This window comes from Acipenser ruthenus, chromosome 51 (assembly GCF_902713425.1).
Source record: "Acipenser ruthenus chromosome 51, fAciRut3.2 maternal haplotype, whole genome shotgun sequence".
Taxonomy (NCBI): domain Eukaryota; kingdom Metazoa; phylum Chordata; class Actinopteri; order Acipenseriformes; family Acipenseridae; genus Acipenser; species Acipenser ruthenus.
In genome coordinates, this window is record NC_081239.1 from 6,783,021 (window position 1) to 6,809,140 (window position 26,120).

The window sequence follows — 26,120 nt, forward strand, 5'->3', positions numbered from 1 at the left end:
TATCCGTTCAGACACTGAGGGAGAGCAGAGAGGAGGTGAGAGAGTCTGCATGGAGCTCTACAATGTGTTTATAAACTACAGAGCGCTGTTATATTGTATTATTTTGAAAGGTCCGGGTTGTAGTGTGGTAGGAGCGCGTTGTTTTATCCGTTCAGACACTGAGGGAGAGCAGAGAGGAGGTGAGAGAGTCTGCATGGAGCTCTACAATGTGTTTATAAACTACAGAGCGCTGTTATATTGTATTATTTTGAAAGGTCCGGGTTGTAGTGTGGTAGGAGCGCGTTGTTTTATCCGTTCAGACACTGAGGGAGAGCAGAGAGGAGGTGAGAGAGTCTGCATGGAGCTCTACAATGTGTTTATAAACTACAGAGCGCTGTTATATTGTATTATTTTGAAAGGTCCGGGTTGTAGTGTGGTAGGAGCGCGTTGTTTTATCCGTTCAGACACTGAGGGAGAGCAGAGAGGAGGTGAGAGAGTCTGCATGGAGCTCTACAATGTGTTTATAAACTACAGAGCGCTGTTATATTGTATTATTTTGAAAGGTCCGGGTTGTAGTGTGGTAGGAGCGCGTTGTTTTATCCGTTCAGACACTGAGGGAGAGCAGAGAGGAGGTGAGAGAGTCTGCATGGAGCTCTACAATGTGTTTATAAACTACAGAGCGCTGTTATATTGTATTATTTTGAAAGGTCCGGGTTGTAGTGTGGTAGGAGCGCGTTGTTTTATCCGTTCAGACACTGAGGGAGAGCAGAGAGGAGGTGAGAGAGTCTGCATGGAGCTCTACAATGTGTTTATAAACTACAGAGCGCTGTTATATTGTATTATTTTGAAAGGTCCGGGTTGTAGTGTGGTAGGAGCGCGTTGTTTTATCCGTTCAGACACTGAGGGAGAGCAGAGAGGAGGTGAGAGAGTCTGCATGGAGCTCTACAATGTGTTTATAAACTACAGAGCGCTGTTATATTGTATTATTTTGAAAGGTCCGGGTTGTAGTGTGGTAGGAGCGCGTTGTTTTATCCGTTCAGACACTGAGGGAGAGCAGAGAGGAGGTGAGAGAGTCTGCATGGAGCTCTACAATGTGTTTATAAACTACAGAGCGCTGTTATATTGTATTATTTTGAAAGGTCCGGGTTGTAGTGTGGTAGGAGCGCGTTGTTTTATCCGTTCAGACACTGAGGGAGAGCAGAGAGGAGGTGAGAGTCTGCATGGAGCTCTACAATGTGTTTATAAACTACAGAGCGCTGTTATATTGTATTATTTTGAAAGGGCCGGGTTGTAGTGTGGTAGGAGCGCGTTGTTTTATCCGTTCAGACACTGAGGGAGAGCAGAGAGGAGGTGAGAGAGTCTGCATGGAGCTCTACAATGTGTTTATAAACTACAGAGCGCTGTTATATTGTATTATTTTGAAAGGTCCGGGTTGTAGTGTGGTAGGAGCGCGTTGTTTTATCCGTTCAGACACTGAGGGAGAGCAGAGAGGAGGTGAGAGAGTCTGCATGGAGCTCTACAATGTGTTTATAAACTACAGAGCGCTGTTATATTGTATTATTTTGAAAGGTCCGGGTTGTAGTGTGGTAGGAGCGCGTTGTTTTATCCGTTCAGACACTGAGGGAGAGCAGAGAGGAGGTGAGAGAGTCTGCATGGAGCTCTACAATGTGTTTATAAACTACAGAGCGCTGTTATATTGTATTATTTTGAAAGGTCCGGGTTGTGGTGTGGTAGGAGCGCGTTGTTTTTGTGTGTGTGTGTGTTGTATTTGTGAAGCGGCGTGTCTGTGTCAGCGCGTTTGTTTTTCTTCTCATCCTCTCATTCACAGTCTGTGTGTTTCAGGGCTGACAGCTTCGCGGGTTTCCAGACAGATTCTCATTGTTCTGAAAGCGTCTCGCGGGTCAATACGGGTTTCGTTCTGTTACCCGGAGCGCGCGCCGGCTGCTCGTGGCTGCTGTCTTTCTGACGTCACACGCAGCTTGTAGAGAAGCGCGTCTCCAAACCTCGCAGCGCAGCTCAGTGACGCGCTTGAAAACGCGACACAGCATTCCCTAATAACACTTGCCATGCATTATGACTTCAAAGCCATCACTGTAAGGCGATGACCTTATTATTTATTGATTTTATTTTGTTTTATTTTACTTTATTATTTCTTTGATCACCAATTGCCATGACAACACACTGTTTATGTATGTAGTACTTATTTTAAGGTAATAAATAAACACAATTCTCTAGGGATTTATTTATTTTTAATTCTTATTACTCTCTTACATCTCATTACATTATGTATGTGTGTGGAGATTAGATAAAGGGCTATTTGGAAGAGAAAATAGGAGGCACTTTTTTACACAGAAAATTGTGAGAGTCTGGAACCAACTCCCCAGTAACATTGTTGAAGCGACACCCTGGGATCCTTCAAGAAACAGATTCTAATAATAATAATAATACTAACAATCTTTCGTTTTATATAGCGCCTTTCATAGTGGTCCACCATCACAAAGCGGTGTGTGAGCTATGCATCAGCTGCAGAGTCACTTACAACAACGTCTCACCCCAAAGGCAGAGCACAAGGAGGTGAAGTGACTTGCTCAGGGTCACACAATGAGTCAGTGGCTGAGCTGGGATTTGAACCGGGGACCTCCTGGTTACAAGCCTGTTTATTTAACCACTGGACCACACAGCCTCCTAAAAGGAACAACAAGCTCTTAACAACCAAGGTTTGAGGACAAAATGACTCCTTGCTGATCAGTCTTTTCAAGAGAATGTTTTATAAAACACCAAACATACTTATTAAATGAAAAGAGAACTATAGTAACTTTCATCCATCATTCTTGAGATTAGACAGATACAATCCTCTGGGATTATAAACGTATTACAAGAAATTCTGTGTCCCTTCAATAGTAAAGCCAGCCCTGCTATTACAGCCAGGTTTTGTCGGTCCCTTGAATGGCCTTAGTAGCACTATATTTAAATAAATGCATTTCTTTTTCAGCTGCTACTAAGCAGAATCTCGTGTGCTGCCATGGACAGTGTGGAGATGGAATCTGTCCAGATTAAAGAGGAGTTCTCTGAACCTGAACTTGTCCCCTTTAGAGCGGAGGTCGCTGGGTTGGCTTCCCTCCCCATTAAACAGGAGCTCTGTGAGATGCAATGTGACAGCAGCCAGCCAGAGGTCTCTGAGATTAAAGCTGAGCACAGTGAATTGGAGATCCCACAGACAGAAGAACCGCTTCCTGTTAAACAAGGAGAGGTGCTCGAAATTAACTGTATTAAACAGGAGCCCCCTGAAGTAGAGTTTGACCACGTGGAACCAGGGAAGGAAGAATCTGAGGACTTCAAACCAAACATCCCTGAGCTGGAGAGAATCTGCGTGAGAGAGCAAGGTGATGGAGAGGAAGGCTCTCCCAACAGCATGCAAGGAGGTGGAAAGGAAGACGGGCGCTCCCATTCAGAATGCATTCTAGCAGGTGAGTGACTCCCAGTAGCTGTGACATTGTCATTCTAGATTGCGTGATAGTGTGGCAGAGAGGGAGGGAGGGAGCATGTGGGTTACATTACTAGCTATTTGTTTTTCCTGTACCACTCACACCAGTTCAGGATAGGACTCACTACTGGTGATCTTAAGATACAGATATAAGCCTCTTTCACACGGGCACTCCTACCCGATTATACCAAGGGGAGAAGAGCTAAAGTACTGTATATAACATTAGAAATGTTCAGTGTCTAAATAGAGGGATATTATTGTACATGTGTAGCGTTATTAGGGGTGCTTGATTCCATTACATTTATTTTAGACTTTTAGACTTCTACACATATATAGTTTAAACGTTCAAGTAAAAACATTGAGAGTGCTATATCTTTTTAAATAAATAGCTTTCTGTAAATGATCGCATAGCCTATATGTCTGTAAAAAGGTCTTCTGATTGTTCAGTGTTTTACCTCAGCTTTTCAACTCTCCTTAAAAATGCAGTTGATCCTGTTAAGTCGAGGTGCAGTCGGCACCCTCATTTCGTATTCGATTATCGTATAGACATTTATCAATGATTATCCATGCATTGAGGTTTTATTTTTCAAAATAAACAAACGTTAGTTTTTTTTTAACAGACGCTCTAATAACTAAAACAGTGTGTGCATAATAGTTAAACAAAAAGGCACGACTTGCATTCAAATGAGAACACTTCAATTATATAAAAAACAAAAAATACAAAGGACTTACATTTAACAACTGAAAAGAATATGCGTGCGTCTGCATCAGATTAACATTGTAATAATAATTTAAAATACTGTATTTAACAGAAGTAATTTCTGAACTATGGTTTTTCAGTACTGTTCACATTTTATATCCAAAAGCAAAGCGTTTGAATTAATCTCTCAAACCATGACTAATGTAACAATTGTACTAAATTCATCTTATTTTTCTATAATATTGCCATATAATCCAAACACAACATGCTTTGAAACAAAAGGTAATTGGTAGATTTAATAGATAAAAGAAAGTGTTTTTCTTAATTTTTAAATCAAGAAGCCGTGCATCCAATAGTCCTGCTTGTGATTGGTCTTCTCCAAGACGAATGTAAAGGCTTGAAGTGTGTATCCTAGCAACGCACTGATCTGCCGTACCAGCACACACTCACACTCAAGGATTTAATGCAAACCAGCAAGACAAAAAATCTGAATCAACAAAACACATGAACTTGTTGAATCAGTTGCGATCGTCTCAATAATCAACCATGGTATTGTGTTTTCAGCCCGAGTTTGATCACGTTTCCTGCACTACCAGCCATGCACTTGCATTGTTGTTTGCCTGGGCCCCACCTCCTCCTCACTAGATCCAGCACTAGTAGATATATTTTCATATATTTTAACATTGTTCCAGTGCTGCTGCTGTAACTAAGCTCTGCAGAGCACAGTCTCCCTTTATATCACAATGTGCCCAGACAGCGCTTCGGTTATTTAGATCTCCCGAAGATAACATTGATAGTCATGAGAGCAAAAGCATGCTGGAAATTGCGAGGTGAATATCCAGTGACAATGATGTCACGTGACAAAGGTAGGAAATGGACAACGAAAGAAAACTGAGTAGCCGTTATTTGCAGACACCCTCCTGTTCTTAATATTTGAACTGCACATTTGACAAAGATTAAACAATTAAGCAAAATTAAAAACATTTGACACTTTGCTAACGTTTAACCGTTTAAACTTTGAATGATTAACACCCCTAAACGTAATGCTATTGAAAAATATATAATTGTAGGGTGTTTTAGAGGAAATAGACCTGAAACATTACAGGAGAACTCTGAGGGCAGATTTTGATCCCAGGGCTCAGTTTCACCAGCGTCAGTCTTTACTGACTTTGCTTTTACACATAAAGTAAAGGCTATAAAGAGTATGTAGCGGGGTTCTGAAAAATATAGCGTTCCATGTCCCCACGTGTTGCTACAACTGTTTAAATAACATACCTGTCTTTTTTCTTTTCATTGTTCACATCCTGACAACTTTTAACACATGACTTTAATCTGTTGCAAAGCTCTTTTAGAAATGGCTGCTCTAGTGCACTGAGGTTTGAGATCTGTACTCTGAATCACTGCAGGAAGAGAGATCCATAAAACAGGTGTGTCTGAATAAATCAAGTATTCTAAATAAAATTACAAATCGAATACTGTGATCAAGTTTTGAGTACTCGTTAATTTCTAAAACAAATGGAAAAATGAGCTAACTACACCCGAAAAAGCTTGGCATGGTATTTTGACAGAGGAGCAAGTTAAAAGTGATCAGCCACTACAATTGTCACCTCACTGATAACTGACAGGAGGCGGGGCTCTTCCTTACCTAGCTCTGCTATTGGCTGAGGGAGTACATGAGCAGTGAGTATTTTGAAAAAAGTTAAACGAGACCACCATCCAATGTAATCTCTGCAGCACAAGCATTTCATATTGTAAATCAACAAGTACATTCTCAATCATCTAAAATGCCAGCACCCATCTGCTACTTTGGAAGAAAACACAGAATGTGGCAAAAAACAAGCAAGCAGTGCATCTTTTACTGTGTGCAGTGGAGATGTGAGGCGTCTCGACTGAAACAAGCAAGCAGTGCATCTTTTACTGTGTGCAGTGGAGATGTGAGGCGTCTCGACTGAAACAAGCAAGCAGTGCATCTTTTACTGTGTGCAGTGGAGATGTGAGGCGTCTCGACTGAAACAAGCAAGCAGTGCATCTTTTACTGTGTGCAGTGGAGATGTGAGGCTTCTCGACTGAAACAAGCAAGCAGTGCATCTTTTACTGTGTGCAGTGGGGATGTGAGACGTCTCGACTGAAACAAGCAAGCAAGCAGTGCATCTTTTACTGTGTGCAGTGGGGATGTGAGGTGTCTCGACTGAAACAAGGAAGCAGTGCATCTTTTACTGTGTGCAGTGGAGATGTGAGGCGTCTCGACTGAAACAAGCAAGCAGTGCATCTTTTACTGTGTGCAGTGGAGATGTGAGGCGTCTCGACTGAAACAAGCAAGCAGTGCATCTTTTACTGTGTGCAGTGGAGATGTGAGGCGTCTCGACTGCAACAAGCAAGCAGTGCATCTTTTACTGTGTGCAGTGGGGATGTGAGGCGTCTCGACTGCAACAAGCAAGCAGTGCATCTTTTACTGTGCGCAGTGGGGATGTGAGGCGTCTCGACTGCAACAAGCAAGCAGTGCATCTTTTACTGTGCGCAGTGGGGATGTAAGGCGTCTCGACTGAAACAAGCAAGCAGTGCATCTTTTACTGTGTGCAGTGGGGATGTGAGGCGTCTCGACTGCAACAAGCAAGCAGTGCATCTTTTACTGTGCGCAGTGGGGATGTAAGGCGTCTCGACTGAAACAAGCAAGCAGTGCATCTTTTACTGTGTGCAGTGGGGATGTGAGGCGTCTCGACTGAAACAACAAGCAAGCAGTGCATCTTTTACTGTGTGCAGTGGGTATGTGAGGCGTCTCGACTGCAACAAGCAAGCAGTGCATCTTTTACTGTGCGCAGTGGGGATGTGAGACATCTCGACTGAAACAACAAGCAAGCAGTGCATCTTTTACTGTGTGCAGTGGGGATGTGAGGCGTCTCGCCTGAAACAAGCAAGTAGTGCATCTTTTACTGTGTGCAGTGGGGATGTAAGGCGTCTCGACTGAAAAAAGGCTTTTTGTTTATTAAGCCATATCCACACGGAACACGAGCAACACAAGCAAATAATTTAGAAGTCATTGCAGTCAAATGGGAGTATCCACACCAGCAGCGAGTGATGCGAGCGACGTCGCTTTGAGAACGCTTTGAAGCTGACCAATCTGAAGTAAGGTTAACACCCTTGACAGACATCAAACATATGCCTCAAAACACATCCCATCCATGGGGTGAGGATGTTAACACTTTTATCTGAACACAACACTTCATGTCAAATTCGGGGATACGTGTTTTTAGTTTACTGATAGAATGTCTGAATGCATAGAAAATATAATCATTCATAAGTAAATGAAATCAGAGATGACTCAAACACATGATCTGATGTGTCACAGTCTTCAACAGCGTTTATGAAGAAGTGTAGCAAAAAATAGATTTGCAGAACGGCACATAATAACACGGATAATAATAATAATAATGATAATAATAATAATAATAATAATAATATAATAATCAAGATGGTCATTATGTAGTGCTTAACAACAACATAATAATCCTAATACTAATAATAATAATAATAATAATAATAATAATGTTGCACTTTAAAATACTTTTAAAAAGTTAATGAACAAAAAGGATCATAAAAGGGATTTGTAAAGAAACACTATATATATATATATATATATATATATATATATATATATATATATATATATATATATAGATAATTACAATGGAGTTGCCAGAGGTCAGGATAACCTTTTATCAAAACAAGCCCTGTTTTGTAAAGACAGCCCATCTCTAGTTTGTCCAATAGGAATGCGTGGGCGGGGTCATGTGTTTATTTCCAGTCTTCTGGATCCTTTCCAACATTGACATTCGGTGACTTCGCTCGCGTCGCTCTGTCTGGTGTGGATACGGCTTTAGAAGTGACCTTTCATTCAGATTTACACTGCAAACTACCCGGGCAATGCTAAACCTTATATATACCTTATATATATATATATATATATATATATATATATATATATATATATATATATATATATATATACAGTGCCGTCCTATCCCACAACTTCCAAGTGAAAAAAATATTCTAGAAATTTGTAGAAAATTAATTAAAAATAAAAACTGAGCTTGTTTGGATAAGTGTCCACCCCGCTTGTAATAGCAATCCTAAATTAGCTCAGGTGTAACCAATAGCCTTCAAAATCACACACCAAGTTAAGTGGCCTCCACCTGTGTTAAATTGTAGTGATTTCAGGATAAATTCAGCAGTTTCTGTAGGTTCCCTCTGCTGGGTAGTGCATTTCAAAGCAAAGACTATGAGCACCAAGGCGCTTTCAAAAGAACTCTTGGACAAAGTTGTTGAAAGGCACAGATCAGGGGATGGGTATAAAAAAATATCAAAGGCCTTGAATATCCCTTGGAGCACAGTCAAGACGATTATTAAGAAGTGGAAGGTGTATGGCACCACCAAGACCCTGCCTAGATCAGGCCGTCCCTCCAAACTGGATGACTGAGCAAGGAGACTGATCAGAGAGGCTACCAAGAGGCCAATGACAACTTTGCAAGAGCTACAGGCTTTTATGGCCAAGACTGATCAAAGTGTGCATGTGACAACAATATCCCAAGCACTCCACAAATCTGGTCTGCTTCCCAACAGACTCACAGCTGTAATTGCTGCCAAAGGTGCTTCCACCAAGTATTAACTCAGGGGGTTGGTGACTTATCCAATTATGATCTTCCAGTTTTGTATTTGTAATATATCATCTTTTTCTCAATAAAAAAACTTTTTTTCCCCTTAACAGTGTGGAGTATGGTGTGTAGATAAGTGGAAAAAATCCTCATTTAAATTCTGAAACTCTGAGGCACTGACACAACAAAATGTGAAAAAAGTTCAAGGGGGTGTAGACTTTCTATAGGAACTGTGCATAAGAACATAAGAAAGTTTACAAACGAGAGGAGGCCATTCAGCCCATCTTGCTCGTTTGGTTGTTAGTAGCTTATTGATCCCTGAATCTCATCAAGCAGCTTCTTGAAGGCTCCCAGGGTGTCAGCTTCAACAACATTACTGGGGAGTTGGTTTCTTTTTTCAGGTCAAAAAAGTCCCCTGGGTTGACATTGTCTATACCTTTTAGGATTTTGAATGTTTGAATCAGATCGCCTGCAAATATCTTATTATTCGAAATTCCCACCCCTAACAAAAAACGTGAGTGTTGTGTTTGTTCGTTTGTCTAGTAAACTGTTTGTTTGTTTCTTTGTTTCTAAGACTACTAACACGATCCAGAGCTGTAGCCGCAGGCCAGCATCAAACCCGGACACCAGCACTTCCCTCACCACAACAAATTATATTACACACCACGAGCACTAAAATCACTCACTAAAGAACTGTGTCTGTGTTTTGTGTTACGTGTGGGTGTTAAAAGAACGGGACTTTTTGTTACGGGTCAAACCTGGGGATTCTAATTGAAGTGATACACGTTACTGTATCACTTTACAACAGTATTATTTACAGCTGATTGCCGTCAGCCTCTAGACATTGTGAAACCAATACACACCCTTGCACCTGGATATAATTGTCTGTCTGTTTTCTTCTGCACTGCTGCATTGCCTTGACCTGCACTCACTTACCCACTTTGCCACAGCGTCCCTATGTGTGGTTGCTGCTAATACTTTCTAAGGACCTGTCATTGTTATGAGTAATTAGTGGGGCTTGCAAAGCAAGAGTCCCCACTTTAAATCTTCGACATGCTGCTTCTTCTTCTTATTATTCTTCGGCACGCTACTCCTCTTACACCGTTTAAGCTACAAACGCTGTTCAAACTTTAAAATGCATTGACCGGTCTGGAATAGTGTGCTTGTATACAACTTTTTGATATTTTTTATACTTTTTAAACTATTAAGCTTTTTGTCCTTTTTTGTCCACCTTCATTCACTTTAATGGGACTTTTTTCAACATTCTAAAGCTCCCCATTGTTTAAAAACTCCCAGACTTCCAACATTCTATTTACTGTAAACGATGTAACTTTTGACACAAATCAGCTACTTTGACCACTTTCCCAACAAGTAAGACAAAAAGTTAGAGTATATGGAAGTATATGGAATCTTCCTCTATTTCTCAGCTATTCAAATATGAAATCAAAACAGAAATACTTTTACCAATCAAGAGGTACATCTGTTTTAGTAACCGCATCAACTCAATTTTCTCTAACTTTTTATAAACAAATGCCGTTTTGACCACTTTCCCAACAAGTTAGACAAATACTTAGAGCAAATGAAATCTTCCTCTACTTCTCAGCTATTCAAATATGAAATCAAAACAGGAATGGCGTCTACCAATCAAGAGGTACAGCTGTTTTAGTAACCGCATCTTCTTTCAGTAGGCTACTTCCCACTGTTGAATTAACTGTCATAGAACTTTGAGAAATTTCAAATTATAGCACCATTGCAGTGGTGAGGTGTGGTGACGTCACAGACCAGGAAGTAACTGAATCAAAACAATGGATGGGCGGGTGAAACTGAACGCAATGGCGTTCAGCTGATTTTTATTAAATAAATAAACAAAAACAACAGATTTAACCAAACAACAAAACAAAGGGCACGAGGGCCAAACGAATAAACAGACAAACAAGTAAGTGTTGTGCTGGCTAATCCAGCACGTTTTAGCAATTGTTATTTTCTGTTTCCTCTCTATCTCACCGTACCTCCTCTCTGTACACCCAAACCCTGCAGCAAGGACAGCCGCCGGTTCTTATACTCTGGCCAAGGGGTTAACTAGCTGTTAATTATCTTATTACCCTTCGGCCACAGTCTGCACGCGTTTGGTAAGGATGCGTGACTGTCAGCTAGTTAAATAATCAGTAGCTGATCAGCCACGCATCCTCACAGGGTTTTAAAATATAAAACAATAAGAAAAGACGCGGCGCTTTTATCCGTGCCGCAAACAAATACAAATAATAAATAGGGGCGGGACACTCCGCCACAAAGCCCCACAACTTTACTTGTAAAGTTACCATCTAGTTAGAGGTTGAGTATTCGAAACTTTTATTCTTGGTATATTCGAATATCTTATTCAAAATTCCCACCCCTAACAAAAAACCTTAAGTGCTCTGGTTTTTCTGTTCCGTACCACACCATGGATCGCTATTGCTGTGTTACCTGACAGTGTTGGCAATAATCCTGACGCTATCAGTGCACTAGGGTGGGCATTTTGAAAAGACCTTTGAAACATACTTTAAAGTTATGTGTAAAAAGTTGTCATGATGTTAGCATTGCGGTACGTTATTTAAACAGTTGTAGCAACACATGGGGATGTGGAACGCTATTTACTCTAAGTTTTTAACTTTAAGCTGGTGTAACCCAGTGCAAGCCCCCACAGCTGAAATTCATATGCTTTAATCCACTCCTCCACCATTGTTGAACTCCATGGCAGTGCTTGACAACACAGTGGGGCTCGAGCACAGAAATATCACACGTGCACATCCAGCGATCTTTGAGAAACTGCATCTGCACAGGGGATACACAATTCTATGGGTTACAGAAATCTGCATAACACCCTTCAGGACAATTTGATTTTGAGATGCATGCCTCGGTTTGAACGTCAGTGAAGTCAAGTTTTATCTGTATATCTAGTTTGCCTATGTGTTAATCTGGCCCTGCACATGCCCTAAGAGTTGGTTCATACATCACTGCAGATGAATGTGATACATCCGGCGCAGACCCCATGCGATTTCAGGTCGCAGACGCATGAGAAAAGGCTGTACGACTTTCCAAAAAATAGGCATGTCGCAAGAGTGTGTGTGACGTAATTCCAACCTGTCACACAGGGTCAGAGACCCTCGACAAATTATGTCGGAGTCTGAATTATGAACCAACCTTAAGCCTACAAGCAGCCCCTCTTACTTTCTTTCCTGTTCATGTTTTCCAGGTTCCAGTCCAGCAGCTAAAGCGAGGGCAGACGGTGGAGAATATCCTGACTGTGGGAAAGGTTTCACGCAGTTAGGGCATTTAAACAAAACCCAGCGAACTCACACAGGCGAGAAACCGTATCACTGCTCTGACTGTGGGAAGAGTTTCAATCATTTTAGAAACCTAAAACAACACCAGCGAATTCACACAGGAGAGAAACCGTATCACTGCTTTGACTGTGGGAAGAGTTTCAGTCAGTTAAGCAGCCTTGTTTTACATGAGCGAATTCATACAGGAGAGAAACCGTATCACTGCTCTGACTGTGGGAAGAGTTTCAGTCAGTCAAACAGCCTTGTTTTACACCAGCGAACTCACACAGGAGAGAAACCGTATCACTGCTCTGACTGTGGGAAGAGTTTCAGTCGGTCAGACAGTCTTGTTTCACACCAACGAACTCACACAGGAGAGAAACCGTATCACTGTTCTGACTGTGGGAAGAATTTCAGTCGGTCAGGCAGCCTTGTTTCACACCAGCGAACTCACACAGGAGAGAAACCGTATCGCTGCTCTGACTGTGGGAAGAGTTTCAGACAGTTAGGAAGCCTAAAAGAACACCAGCGAGTTCACACAGGAGAGAAACCATTTCACTGCTCTGACTGTGGGAAGAGTTTCAGTTGGTCAGACAGCCTTGTTTCACACCTACAAACTCATACAGGAAAGAAACTGTGTCTGCTCTGACTGTAGGAAGAGTTTCCGTCTTAAACAAGCCCTTCAAAAACACCAGCGAATTCAGAGGAGAGAAACCTTAAAGACTGTTTTGTGTATCACTCTTAACCCTTTGCGGTCAGTTTATTCAGCACCTGTGAGGCACGTCAAGTCCTACAAGGGAAGGCTTTGCGCTCTCACAGCCTCTCAGTCTCGTGTTCTCATTGTTTCCGATCGTATAATCCCGGCATTGTGTTATTTCAGTGATACTGTATTTCTTTTATTTCACTCTATTATGTCATTCAAATCATGACTGGAAAGCGACCAAGTGATAGCAAGAGTGCAGGACCAGTTCATAAGCGAAAGAAGATTGATTTAGAGCAGAAAATGAAAATACTGAAAAAGTATTAAGGCGGACAAAGCCTGTCTTCAGTTGCTTGTGAACTCGATTTGGCTACCTTTTTTCATGTTCTATAAACATACGTACTCTACACACATACATTTACATAGCCACACATACTGAAAAACACATATACTGTACAGTATTACAGTAATACACATACTGTATGTGTGTATATATATATATATATATATATATATATAGCGTCTGTATTCTGTAATTTTGAATACTGACTGGATACTGTTTTAATTCTGGAAACCTGAGTTTTTATAATCGTTTGGTTTTGCTAAATTGCATTGCCTCTTACTGTTTACACATTTCTGACATTTAGATTTAAAAATACAAACAATTATACTTTAATTAATGATTGAAACAAGATCAGACTTAAACTGAACAGGTGATATTTTGTGCATTTTTAAACAACAATTACAAATGTCTGAACCGTTTAAACATTGATTTGAATGTATCTACAAGTTTTGGAGTAACTCTAGATTACATCTTAATAGGGCTGTCAGTTAATGCTGTATTACTGCAAATGTTTTACTCCTGCTTGTCTCTAGACTTCTAATTCTGGTACCGTGATTTCTAACTTTTGTATTCATCTTACTTTTGTGAGCCTTAATAAACCTAATCATTTATATGTGTTGAGTTTCATTTTGCCTATTATGAGTACTAAAGTAAGCTTTGGTGATTGATTTGGGCTCCTTAAACATACATTATATATATATATATATATATATATATATATATATATATATATATATATATATATATATATATATATATATATATATATATATAATAATTGTGATAATAGGGCGTAGGCCCTTTAAGAAATGGCTGTCTGGCTTCAAAAACTACATTCCCCAGAAGCCCTGGGGTTAATGAATTTTGGGAGGAGTGGCAGTGGGGTATACACCACCAGAGAGATCTACAGTCTTCTGAAATCACAGTGTGAAAAGGTTTCTAGGTGTCTGAAGAGTTCTAGTTATTTTCACGCTTCGTGAAAAGTAAGTTTCTTGTGTTAGACCAAGTATAATTTATTTGTTTACAGTGCATTACGGAATTACTGTTTATTGTTGTGAAGACATTGCAGTTTATTTTTAGCTGTAGCAGAGAGTGAGTATATTCTCTGCGTATTAAATCGTGCACAGAGCCCATCTTTGGTTCTGGCGTGGCTGTCGCATTTGATACAGTTTAGAGTCGGGACAGGTTTAGTTTTGTTATGGTGTGCTGGGAAGGACTCTGCAAGCAAAACACCCAGACAGTCGGACAGGCTTTATAAACGTTTATTTTGGGATCGTGTACTGTGTGGAACTGGACAACACAATACACAGACAACGGGACAAAGTTTTAGGACTCTGTTTATTGTTTTAATACACACCAGAATTTAGTACTGTTGTTACCACCGTTTCACGATTGCTGCAGCTATCGTATTGTTTCAGCACACTCCAACTACTTTCATGGAATACAGTTCAGCATGATTTCAGGAGCTAACGTATTGTTTCAACGCACTCCAGTTTACTTACCTGAGATACAGTTTGCCACGATAGCAGGAGCTATCATACTGTTTCAACGCACTCCAGTTTACTTACCTGGGATACAGTTTGCCATGATAGCAGGAGCTATCATACTGTATCAACGCACTCCAGTTTACTTACCTGGGATACAGTTTGCCATGATAGCAGGAGCTATCATACTGTATCAACGCACTCCAGTTTACCTACCTGGGATACAGTTTGCCATGATAGCAGGAGCTATCATACTGTATCAACGCACTCCAGTTTACTTACCTGGGATACAGTTTGCCATGATAGCAGGAGCTATCATACTGTATCAACGCACTCCAGTTTACTTACCTGAGATACAGTTTGCCACGATAGCAGGAGCTATCATACTGTATCAACGCACTCCAGTTTACTTACCTGAGATACAGTTTGCCACGATAGCAGGAGCTATCATACTGTATCAACACACTCCAGTTTACCTACCTGGGATACAGTTTGCCACGATAGCAGGAGCTATCATACTGTATCAACGCACTCCAGTTTACTTACCTGAGATACAGTTTGCCACGATAGCAGGAGCTATCATACTGTATCAACACACTCCAGTTTACTTACCTGGGATACAGTTTGCCACGATAGCAGGAGCTATCATACTGTATCAACGCACTCCAGTTTACTTACCTGAGATACAGTTTGCCACGATAGCAGGAGCTATCATACTGTTTCAACGAACTCCAGTTTACCTACCTGGGATACAGTTTGCCACGATAGCAGGAGCTATCATACTGTATCAACGCACTCCAGTTTACCTACCTGAGATACAGTTTGCCACGATAGCAGGAGCTATCATACTGTATCAACGCACTCCAGTTTACTTTCCTGGGATACAGTTTGCCACGATAGCAGGAGCTATCATACTGTATCAACGCACTCCAGTTTACTTATCTGAGATACAGTTTGCCACGATAGCAGGAGCTATCATACTGTATCAACGCACTCCAGTTTACTTACCTGAGATACAGTTTGCCACGATAGCAGGAGCTATCATACTGTTTCAACGAACTCCAGTTTACCTACCTGGGATACAGTTTGCCACGATAGCAGGAGCTATCATACTGTATCAACGCACTCCAGTTTACCTACCTGAGATACAGTTTGCCACGATAGCAGGAGCTATCATACTGTATCAACGCACTCCAGTTTACTTTCCTGGGATACAGTTTGCCACGATAGCAGGAGCTATCATACTGTATCAACGCACTCCAGTTTACTTATCTGAGATACAGTTTGCCACGATAGCAGGAGCTATCATACTGTATCAACACACTCCAGTTTACCTACCTGGGATACCGTTCTTCTACGATTGCAGCAGCTATTGTACTGTTTCGCCGTGCTCCAGCAGAGGGAGCCAGATCCTGTAATCTTACCTGTGTGCTCGCCATGCTCCAGCAGAGGGAGCCAGTTCCTGTAAACTTACCTGTGTGCATGCCGTGCCCCAGCAAAGGGAGCCAGTTCCTGTAAACTTACCTGTGTGCATGCCGTGCCCCAGCAGAGGGAGCCAGTTCCTGTAAACTTACCTGTGTGCATGTCGTGCCCCAGCAGAGGGAGCCAGTTCCTGTAAACTTACCTGTGTGCATGCCGTGCCCCAGCAGAGGGAGCCAGTTCCTGTAAACTTACCTGTGTGCATGTCGTGCCCCAGCAGAGGGAGCCAGTTCCAGCATACTTACCTGTGTGCATGCCGTGCCCCAGCAGAGGGAGCCAGTTCCAGCATACTTACCTGTGTGCATGCCGTGCCCCAGCAGAGGGAGCCAGTTCCAGCATACTTACCTGTGTGCATGCCGTGCCCCAGCAGAGGGAGCCAGTTCCAGCATACTTACCTGTGTGCATGCCGTGCCCCAGCAGAGGGAGCCAGTTCCAGCATACTTACCTGTGGGCATACACACAGCGAGCGGCAAGTACACCTCAATAATAACAACTGTGGTGACCATTTTTCTCAAGGCCTCTCGGAAAGAAAACCACATACAACATCTGGTTCTGTTTATGTCATTGTAACGCTGTCCTTCCTCCTAAGGGGTCGCTTTCCAGGATAATCTTCCGTTTCCTCTGCAGAAAGAAACGGACAGTGTTCACAGAGCTCCCTTCACTCCCACAAAGCCAAGACATCGAGGCTCTTGTGCTGCATTGCTCCCCAGCGCCCGAGTGCTTGCTGGTAGTGCTGAGGCACGCTGACCCTGAACAGCAGCGCTAGCTTTGCCTATTGAGGAAGGCTTGGCGCTCCCGTTGGTTCATCAGTAATAATGAATTAGTGGAGACAGTACAGTGCTCGGGGGGATGAAAGTTTACATCAGAATGGAAACTTTGCACAAAGTCAACCTGCTGGAAGTGGAATCATTTCTGCTGCGCAGCTTCAGATTCCACAGCTTGACAAGGGACACGATATAAAAAGCACATGTTCCTGTGGAAGCCACACAGTTATTATATATATGAGGAGTATTAACACTCATAGCATTGACCCTGGGAGCCCTGGTATCTACCTCAGAGACCTGCTGTGTAATAGGTTTGTGTCTGATAATCCCTGCTCTCTTCAGTGACATGAAACTGTGCAATAAGATTCACGATTCTCAACTTGTGTGTGATCTCTGACAAGGGAAGTTCATCTCATATACAAGGTTAGACTGCTAGACTGTCATAAAGTGGTGCAGTGGGCTAGCTCACTAGTATGCTGTGCTGTTCATCTTGGGGGACTAGGTTCAAATCCAGGTGAGTTCTTCCTTTATTTTCAAAGACTTGGTTAATTTCCTATATAAGGCAATGAAAAAGCAGACTCTTCCATGGACGTGAGGTGGATTGGGTTCAAATCCAGGAGAGTTCTTTGCTTTATTTTCAAAGAATTTGAACCAACGCTTTCCTGCAGGAGCTGGTGGTGCAGTGGGCTAATCACATGGCCTCCTCTCCCTGAAGATGGCGGTTTGAATCCAGGTCCCAGAGGTGAGTTCTTGAAGGTAAGTAATGATGTTTGGTTGTAACTAACGATGTTGGTTGTGTTTCCACAGATGGAGATGGAGGAGGTCTCTGGAAATGTTTCCTTTTTTTCTCTCATATGGGTCACATATTTAGTCTCGGCTCTCCGTACATATCAGACAAAAGAAGGAAACATTTTTAAACTGCTTTATAGGCGAAAGGCTCTGTCTTTTCAGAGTCAATGATTCCGGGAAAGCGATGAGCCAGCTTTCAGCACGAATGCAAGGGAAATACAATCTACTCAAGAAGCTGTTTTGGATTATTACTGGATTATTACCATAAAATTACAGTAATTACATGGTTATTTGTGCACTGTAATCTAAAGAGCAAAAATATATTTTTAAAAGAAACAAATGGGGGGGCTGTGTCTTCATTTTATTTTAGCAACATGTTAAATAACTGAAGGTATAGTAATTGCCCTGTTTATTGTTCAATAGAAATGACTTCATAAAAACAGGGTTACAGCTCAATAGAGGAGAGAAGTCTTTACCCTGGGTTCACACAGTGAAGTAGTGAAGGGTCCTTGAATAACACACCATATTGAGCGTGGCCTGATCAGGAATTGACAAATCTTGAGATAAGCAAAACATACAATGCAGCAAGGGGAGAGAATCTCATTGACATGGCCATTTGGACACACTCCATATACAGAGGCTTGCTGATAGTCGATTTCATTTTGACACACTCCACATACAGAGGCTTGCTGCTATTCGATTTCATTTTGACACACTCCATATACAGAGTTTTGCTGCTATTCGATTTCATTTTGACACACTCCATATACAGAGGTTTGCTGCTATTCGATTTCTTTTTGACACACTCCATATACAGAGGTTTGCTGCTATTCGATTTCTTTTTGACACACTCCATATACAGAGGCTTGCTGATAGTCGATTTCATTTTGACACACTCCATATACAGAGGCTTGCAGCTATTCAATTTCATTTTGACACACTCCATATACAGAGGCTTGCTGCTATTCAATTTCATTTTGACACACTCCATATACAGAGGCTTGCTGATAGTCGATTTCATTTTGACACTCCATATACAGAGTTTTGCTGCTATTCGATTTCATTTTGACACACTCCATATACAGAGGCTTGCTGCTATTCGATTTCATTTTGACACACTCCATATACAGAGGCTTGCTGCTATTCGATTTCTTTTTGACACACTCCATATACAGAGGTTTGCTGCTATTCGATTTCTTTTTGACACACTCCATATACAGAGGCTTGCTGATAGTCGATTTCATTTTGACACACTCCATATACAGAGGCTTGCAGCTATTCAATTTCATTTTGACACACTCCATATACAGAGGCTTGCTGCTATTCAATTTCATTTTGACACACTCCATATACAGAGGCTTGCTGATAGTCGATTTCATTTTGACACTCCATATACAGAGTTTTGCTGCTATTCGATTTCATTTTGACACACTCCATATACAGAGGCTTGCTGCTATTCGATTTCATTTTGACACACTCCATATACAGAGGCTTTCTGATAGTCGATTTCATTTTGACACACTCCATATACAGAGACTTGCTGCTATTCGATTTCATTTTGACACACTCCATATACAGAGGCTTGCTGATAGTCGATTTCATTTTGACACTCCATATACAGAGTTTTGCTGCTATTCGATTTCATTTTGACACACTCCATATACAGAGGCTTGCTGCTATTCGATTTCATTTTGACACACTCCATATACAGAGGCTTGCTGATAGTCGATTTCATTTTGACACACTCCATATACAGAGTTTTGCTGCTATTCGATTTCATGTTGACACACTCCATATATAGAGGCTTTCTGATAGTCGATTTCATTTTGACACACTCCATATACAGAGTTTTGCTGCTATTCGATTTCATGTTGACACACTCCATATATAGAGGCTTTCTGATAGTCGATTTCATTTTGACACACTCCATATACAGAGGCTTGCTGCTATTTGATTTCATTTTGACACACTCCATATACAGAGTTTTGCTGCTATTCGATTTCATTTTGACACACTCCATATACAGAGGCTTGCTGCTATTCAATTTCATTTTGACACTCCATATACAGAGGCTTGCTACTATTAGTTTTTTTTTAATTTTTTTGCCAAATCGACGATTAATATTGACGTTTATTTTAGAAAGAATTTATCATTTTTTTCAATCTTTATTTTTCAGTTCAAGAAGGGAATGGGTGAAGTCGATCTTTATGCTTTAAACAAAACAAAAAAAAAGACTATGCCATTGAGAAACGTCTCATTTAACAAAACACCTTTATCATATTCAACATACCACAAAACCATGGTTACCAGCATTCTAATTGAAATAACGTCACAGTAGAGCTATACCTTGTAAAGATAATGATCCTACACAAATAATAAAATTCTCAAACTGTAGAAAACAGCATATAAGAGTGTAGTACACAGACAGAAAGCATAAACTGTACGACTAAAAATATGCACAGAACAAAACATGAGGTAGTTGAGCAGAACTCAGGCAGGAAGATGTGTGGAATTATTGTGTCAGCTACAATTACTTGAACATGGCCTATATTAATTGTATGAAAAAAAAGGTTTGGCATAGACAGATGAAGCAGACCCATCAAACAGAAATACAGACGTGCTCAAATTTGTTGGTACCCCTCCACAAAAAACGAAGAATGCACAATTTTCTCTGAAATAACTTGAAACTGACAAAAGTAATTGGCATCCACCATTGTATATTCCATATTTAATAGAAATCAGACTTTGCTTTTGATTTTTTATTCAACATAATATTGTAAATAAGAAAACAAATGAAAATGGCATGGACAAAAATGATGGGACCGCTAACCTAATATTTTGTTGCACAACGTTTAGAGGCAATCACTGCAATCAAACGTTTTCTGTAGCTCTCAATGAGACTTCTGCACCTGTTAACAGGTAGTTTGGCCCACTCTTCCTGAGCAAACTGCTCCAGCTGTCTCAGGTTTGATGGGTGCCTTCTCCAGACTGCAAGTTTCAGCTCTTTCCATAGATGTTCGATAGGATTCAGATCAGGACTCATAGAAGGCCACTTCAGAATAGTCCAATGTTTTGTTCTTATCCATTCTTGGGTGCTTTTAGCTGTGTGTTTTGGGTCATTATCCTGTTGGAGGACCCATGACCTGCGACTGAGACAGAGCTTTCTGACACTGGGCAGTACATTTCACTCCAGAATGCTTTGATAGTCTTGAGATTTCATTGTGCCCTGCACAGATTCAAGGCACACTGTGCCAGGCGCAGCAAAGCAGCCCCAAAACATAACCAAGCCTCCTCCATGTTTCACTGTAGGTATTGTGTTCTTTTCTTTGAAAGCTTCATTTTTTCGTCTGTGAACATAGAGCTGATGTGACTTGCCGAAAAGCTCCAGTTTTGACTCATCTGTCCAAAGGACATTCTCCCAGAAGGATTGTGGCTTGTCAATATGCATTTTAGCAAATTCCGGTCTGGCTTTTTTATGTTTTTCTTTCAAAAGTGGAGTCCTCCTGGGTCTTCTTCCATGGAGCCCACTTTCGCTCAAACAGCGACGGATGGTGCGATCAGAAACTGACGTACCTTCACCTTGGAGTTCAGCTTGTATCTCTTTTGCAGTTATCCTTGGTTCTTTTTCTACCATTCGCACTATCCTTCTGTTCACTCTGGGGTCGATTTTCCTCTTGCGGCCGCGCCCAGGGAGGTTGGCTACAGTTCCATGGACCTTAAACTTCTTAATAATATTTGCAACTGTTGTCACAGGAACATCAAGCTGCTTGGAGATGGTCTTGTAGCCTTTACCTTTACCATGCTTGTCTATTATTTTCTTTCTGATCTCCTCAGACAACTCTCTCCTTTGCTTTCTCTGGTCCATGTTCAGTGTGGTGCACACAATGATACCAAACAGCGACTACTTTTCTCCATTTAAATAGGCTGAATGACTGATTACAAGATTGGAGACATGTGTGATACTAATTAAAGAAACTAATTAGTTTGAAATATCACTATAATCCAATTATTTATTATCTTTTCTAAGGGGTACCAACAAATGTGTCCAGGCCATTTTAGAATATCTTTGTAGAATAAGCAATAATTCATCTCTTTTCACAGCTTCTTTGCTTTATTCTATGACATACCAAAGGCATGCAAGTATACATGATAAAATAGCTTTTAATTTCATCACTTTTCAGGAGGAATGAAGCATTATTTCAACGAGCTGTAAGGGTACCAACAAATTTGAGCACGTCTGTATATCCCCTTTAATGAGATGCCCAGAATGCTCTTGTCTGACTCTGGAAACAGGGTTATCAGTCTAAGTGCACAGGGTGCATTTGTATGTTGGTTTGGCTCCACAGTCTGCTGTCAGTGTATTTCAAAAAAGAGTCTTTCATGTGCAGTATGACCCCATGGACACTGGGACAGTTCAGGCTTTTCAAGTCACACCCCAATCCATTAAACAAAACACATGAACATAATTTAAATCTTTTATTTACCTTCATGTAATCAAAGAAACTACACAATTATATCACAAAAGTCTACCAGAAGCCATAATACCAGTACAGTATTTGTTAGATTTCAAAATGTCTAATTTTCAAATCAATAAAAACAATAAAAAGAGTTCTACGTATAAGCTTTCTAATCTTGTTATTTTATCCCTGAGTCGTGGGTCTGGCTTGTTCTCAGCTGCGTCCCCAGTGTGTTCAAAGCCCAGCTCAGGACACTGGAAATGCAGCTGAACTCACACACTGAGAACAAGCAGGCAGCAGAGAAGACTGAGCCCACACTCCAGGGCTTACATCATGATACACTAGCAAAGGAATTCCATGACACAGAGGGAATTCCATTTCTCATTTCATGAAGCCAACATTATCAAACCTGCAGCAGCATCTCCCCCTTTGACAAGCTTGTATTTTCCAATGTCTCCCTTGGGTTTGTTCAGTTCCACTGCAGATCTAGCTCAGGAATCAATGGCAGTTTAAACAATGAAAAACCTTTTACATACAGAGGTAATGGAAACACCATAATGTGCCCTTGTAGTGCATAATTATGAAGATATCACATTTAACATTAATACCTCAATATCTTAGGCCACTCCCATACACAGAGATACTGGAAAACGTACAGGAACTCAAACGCAATGTCAATGAAATCCTTTCGAAATCACAAAGCTTGCCTCAGGACAGGGCTGTCAAACTCCTGGAGGACCGCAGTGTCTTCTGGTTTCGTTCCACCCGAGCTCTCAATCACTTAATTGGTCTAATGATTTTATTAATTGGACACATTTAACACTTCTCTCCAGGTCTCAAAATGTTTAATAGGTTGTGTACCTTGAATCAAGTGCATTTTTAAATCATCAACTGTAAAAGACCTTGAAAAATATGAAATATGTCCAAATGAACAAATAATTAGATCAATTATGTTAATTGGAATGAAAACCAGAAGACCCTGCGTCACTCTAATAATAGCATACTAATAAAAATACAAGCAAACAGGACATATTTTGCCCAAAAGGAATAAGCAGCTAATGGTGATTCCACAAAAGCACCAGCTCTGTTACTGTCAAACAGTCTGAGGCAACTTCATTCTGCAGATTGTTTATATTAATTATTCAAACTGTATAAACTATGAATGTAGTAATGATGGTAATGTTGCTGCATGTAGGTTCTGCAGATTTGTAACAAATGTAACATTAGTGAAAATGGTTTGCTTGCTAACCTTTCATGTTTTACAGTATTATATTTATACAGCTCTAATATTGTGGTCTGTCACAATAATTGGATATACAACAATCTACACATTGTATTTCAATCCCATTGCACTGAAGCAGGGCTCCAGTAGACAGTAAGCTTGGAGTTTCTCAGTATTTAAACACTCTGCAAAGCAGATTCATTCATTCAGATTCACACAAAACCAAAACAGCTTTTGCTCCAGTGCAAAGTTTGCACAACCTAAAATAAAAACAAAAAACACAAGGTTGCTTCAGCTTGTGTCTGCACTGGTGCAAGAGCTTAGAGGCCATACTAGTTAGATGAAGCACACATTGCTGCCACACCCATGAAGATATTCTTAGTTTTGGGTGCTTTAAAACAATTCACTTATGTATTGTATACTGTACTCACTGACATTGGAACAGTAATGCCATTTATAGCTCAAATTAAATTTTAAAAATATCATAAATGTTATTGGCAACGGTTTTCACTTTTAAAATTTAAATTACTCTGCGTGTGTTAAAGATCCATGGTTGTCTGTTCTTGACTTTTCCTAAATACCTGTATTAAATACCCTGACGGCGTTTGAAAGTAAGAATCTCAAAAATAAAAAAAAGTCAGGAGCACTTCTACCTAGAACCGCCAAAAGTAGTCATTTTGACTGCTTGTTTCAATACATGCTTTTTTTGTTAATATAACCTACAGTACGCTATTTTTTACATGTATATACAAGCCAGTTTGTTATCTGTACCTCCACTAAGCTTACAGCAGTATGTATTTGAATAGAATATTGCTCTTGACGTCTAGATATGCGTTATCCAAATCTCTATTGTAATCATATCAATTTCTTGCTGTCTGGCTGTCTACGTGAGCGTATATAGTCTGCTGTCTTATAATATTACTATTACAAGAATTTTTTCGAGAAATCTTTATTTTTGCGTTTTGATTTGAGTGCAACTACAGATAGATTTGCCTTGGCATCAGAAATTTGGAACAACTTCATTGAAAACAGCGTTGCCTGTCCTAAATCCTCACAGCATGATGAGTGAGATTCATTTCCAATTCAGGGGCAGGAGTGGAGCTGAATCCCAGGGCTGTCCAGTTCATTCTGAAAGAATGGGTCTGTCTCCTTCAGGACTGGCTCTCACTCTGGGGAACCCCTTCATTCACTACACACACAGAGAGAGAGAGAGAGAGAGAGAGAGCATTAATCAGAGAATCAGACAGCTATCCACACATTCAAACAAGCAGGGTGGAGAGGTGAGGGATAGTTAGGGAGGCTGGCTCCAGTGTGATTTCGCTTGTGTAGATGTAGGCTTCCTAACTGACTGAAATTCTTACGACATTCAGTACTGTGATACGGCTTCTCTCCAGTGTGAATTTGCTGGTGTCTTTTAAGGTCTCTAAACCTACTAAAGCGTTCCCCACATTCAGTACAGGGATACAGCTTCTTTCCAGAGTGAATTCGCTGATGTGCTTTTAGGTCTCCTGACTGACGGAAGCTCTTCCCGCATGCAGTACAGTAATATGGCTTCTCTCCAGTGTGAATTCGCTGGTGTCTTTTTAGGACTCCTAACTGATTGAAGCTCTGCCCACATTCATTACAGTGATATGGCTTCTCTCCAGTATGAATTCGCTGGTGTGATTTTAGGTGTCCCAATTCACTGAAGCTCTTTCCACATTCAGTACAGCGACGAGGCTTTTCTCCAGTGTGAATTCGCTGGTGTCTTTTTAGGCTTCCAATCTGTCTGAAGCTCTCCCCACATTCAGTACAGTGATACGGCTTCTCTCCAGTGTGAATTCGCTGGTGTCTTTTTAGGTCACCTAACTGAACGAAGCTCTTCCCACATTCAGTACATTGATATGGCTTCTCTCCAGTGTGAATTCGCTGGTGTGTTTTTAGGCTTCCTGACACAGTGAAGCTCACCCCACATTCAAAACAGTGATATGGCTTCTCTCCAGTGTGAATTCGCTGGTGTGTTTTTAGGGTTCCTGACTGACTAAAGCTCTTCCCATATCCACTACATTGATGTGATATCTTTGGCCGGGATATGTTTTCTGAACCCTTAAGCAACAAGCCAATAGGCTCCTCTTCAATGTAGAGAGGCTCCAGTTCAGTCTCTTCTTTAATGTGGACAGGCTCCAGTTCAGTCTCTTCCTCTTTAATGTGGACAGGCTCTAGTTCAGTCTCTTCTTTAATGTGGACAGGCTCCAGTTCAGGCATCTCCTGTTTAATGCAGATAGGTACCAATTCCTGAACCACCTCCTGTTTAATGTAAACAGACTCCATCTTTGTTCCTTGGCTTTCACCAAGATAGGGCAGTCCTGAAAACAGAAATGAAATGAAGTATTATGATCAGTTCTCTATTGGTGTGTTTACACTTATAACTCAGATCTGAACTGGCTTAGGTTTGATCAGATTCAAAGATTCTTCTCATTTGAGCCCCCGTTTATGCTTGAGCACAGACCTAGGCTGGCTGTGGCCCCGTATGCATGCGCATACCCCCTGAACTGCAGAGTGTGCCCAATAACATCATATCGACCAGCCCTTGCTGAAGACATTACCCCTGCCAGAACACAGAAGTGTTTAACCCTTTGCGGTCCATTTATTCAGTGTGTCTCAGGCGTGTCAGGTCCAATTTATTTTCACACACGCAGTTTATTTTAGACGCGCTGCTTAAAAGTATTTTTTCACAGTAAAACAGGTTTAAAAGGCACTGCATATCAACAGGACACTCAGTACTGCAT

The 26,120-nt window shown here is 40.9% G+C and overlaps 2 protein-coding genes across 2 annotated transcripts; one reads left to right on the forward strand and one right to left on the reverse strand.

The window, feature by feature from the left end:
- Window positions 1-1,668: 1,668 nt before the first annotated feature.
- LOC131722753 (zinc finger protein 664-like) lies at window positions 1,669-12,892 on the forward strand. The gene is made up of 2 exons (XM_059015823.1): window positions 1,669-3,446; window positions 12,045-12,892. Exons 1-2 carry the CDS (start codon window positions 3,002-3,004, stop codon window positions 12,761-12,763), a joined length of 1,164 nt encoding a protein of 387 aa, XP_058871806.1. The 5' UTR covers window positions 1,669-3,001; the 3' UTR covers window positions 12,764-12,892.
- A 9,242-nt stretch (window positions 12,893-22,134) lies between these two features.
- Window positions 22,135-25,718, reverse strand: LOC131722756 (zinc finger protein 239-like). Its single transcript, XM_059015829.1, has one exon. It carries the CDS (start codon window positions 25,660-25,662, stop codon window positions 24,592-24,594), a length of 1,071 nt encoding a protein of 356 aa, XP_058871812.1. The 5' UTR covers window positions 25,663-25,718; the 3' UTR covers window positions 22,135-24,591.
- Between the last annotated feature and the right edge of the window lie 402 nt (window positions 25,719-26,120).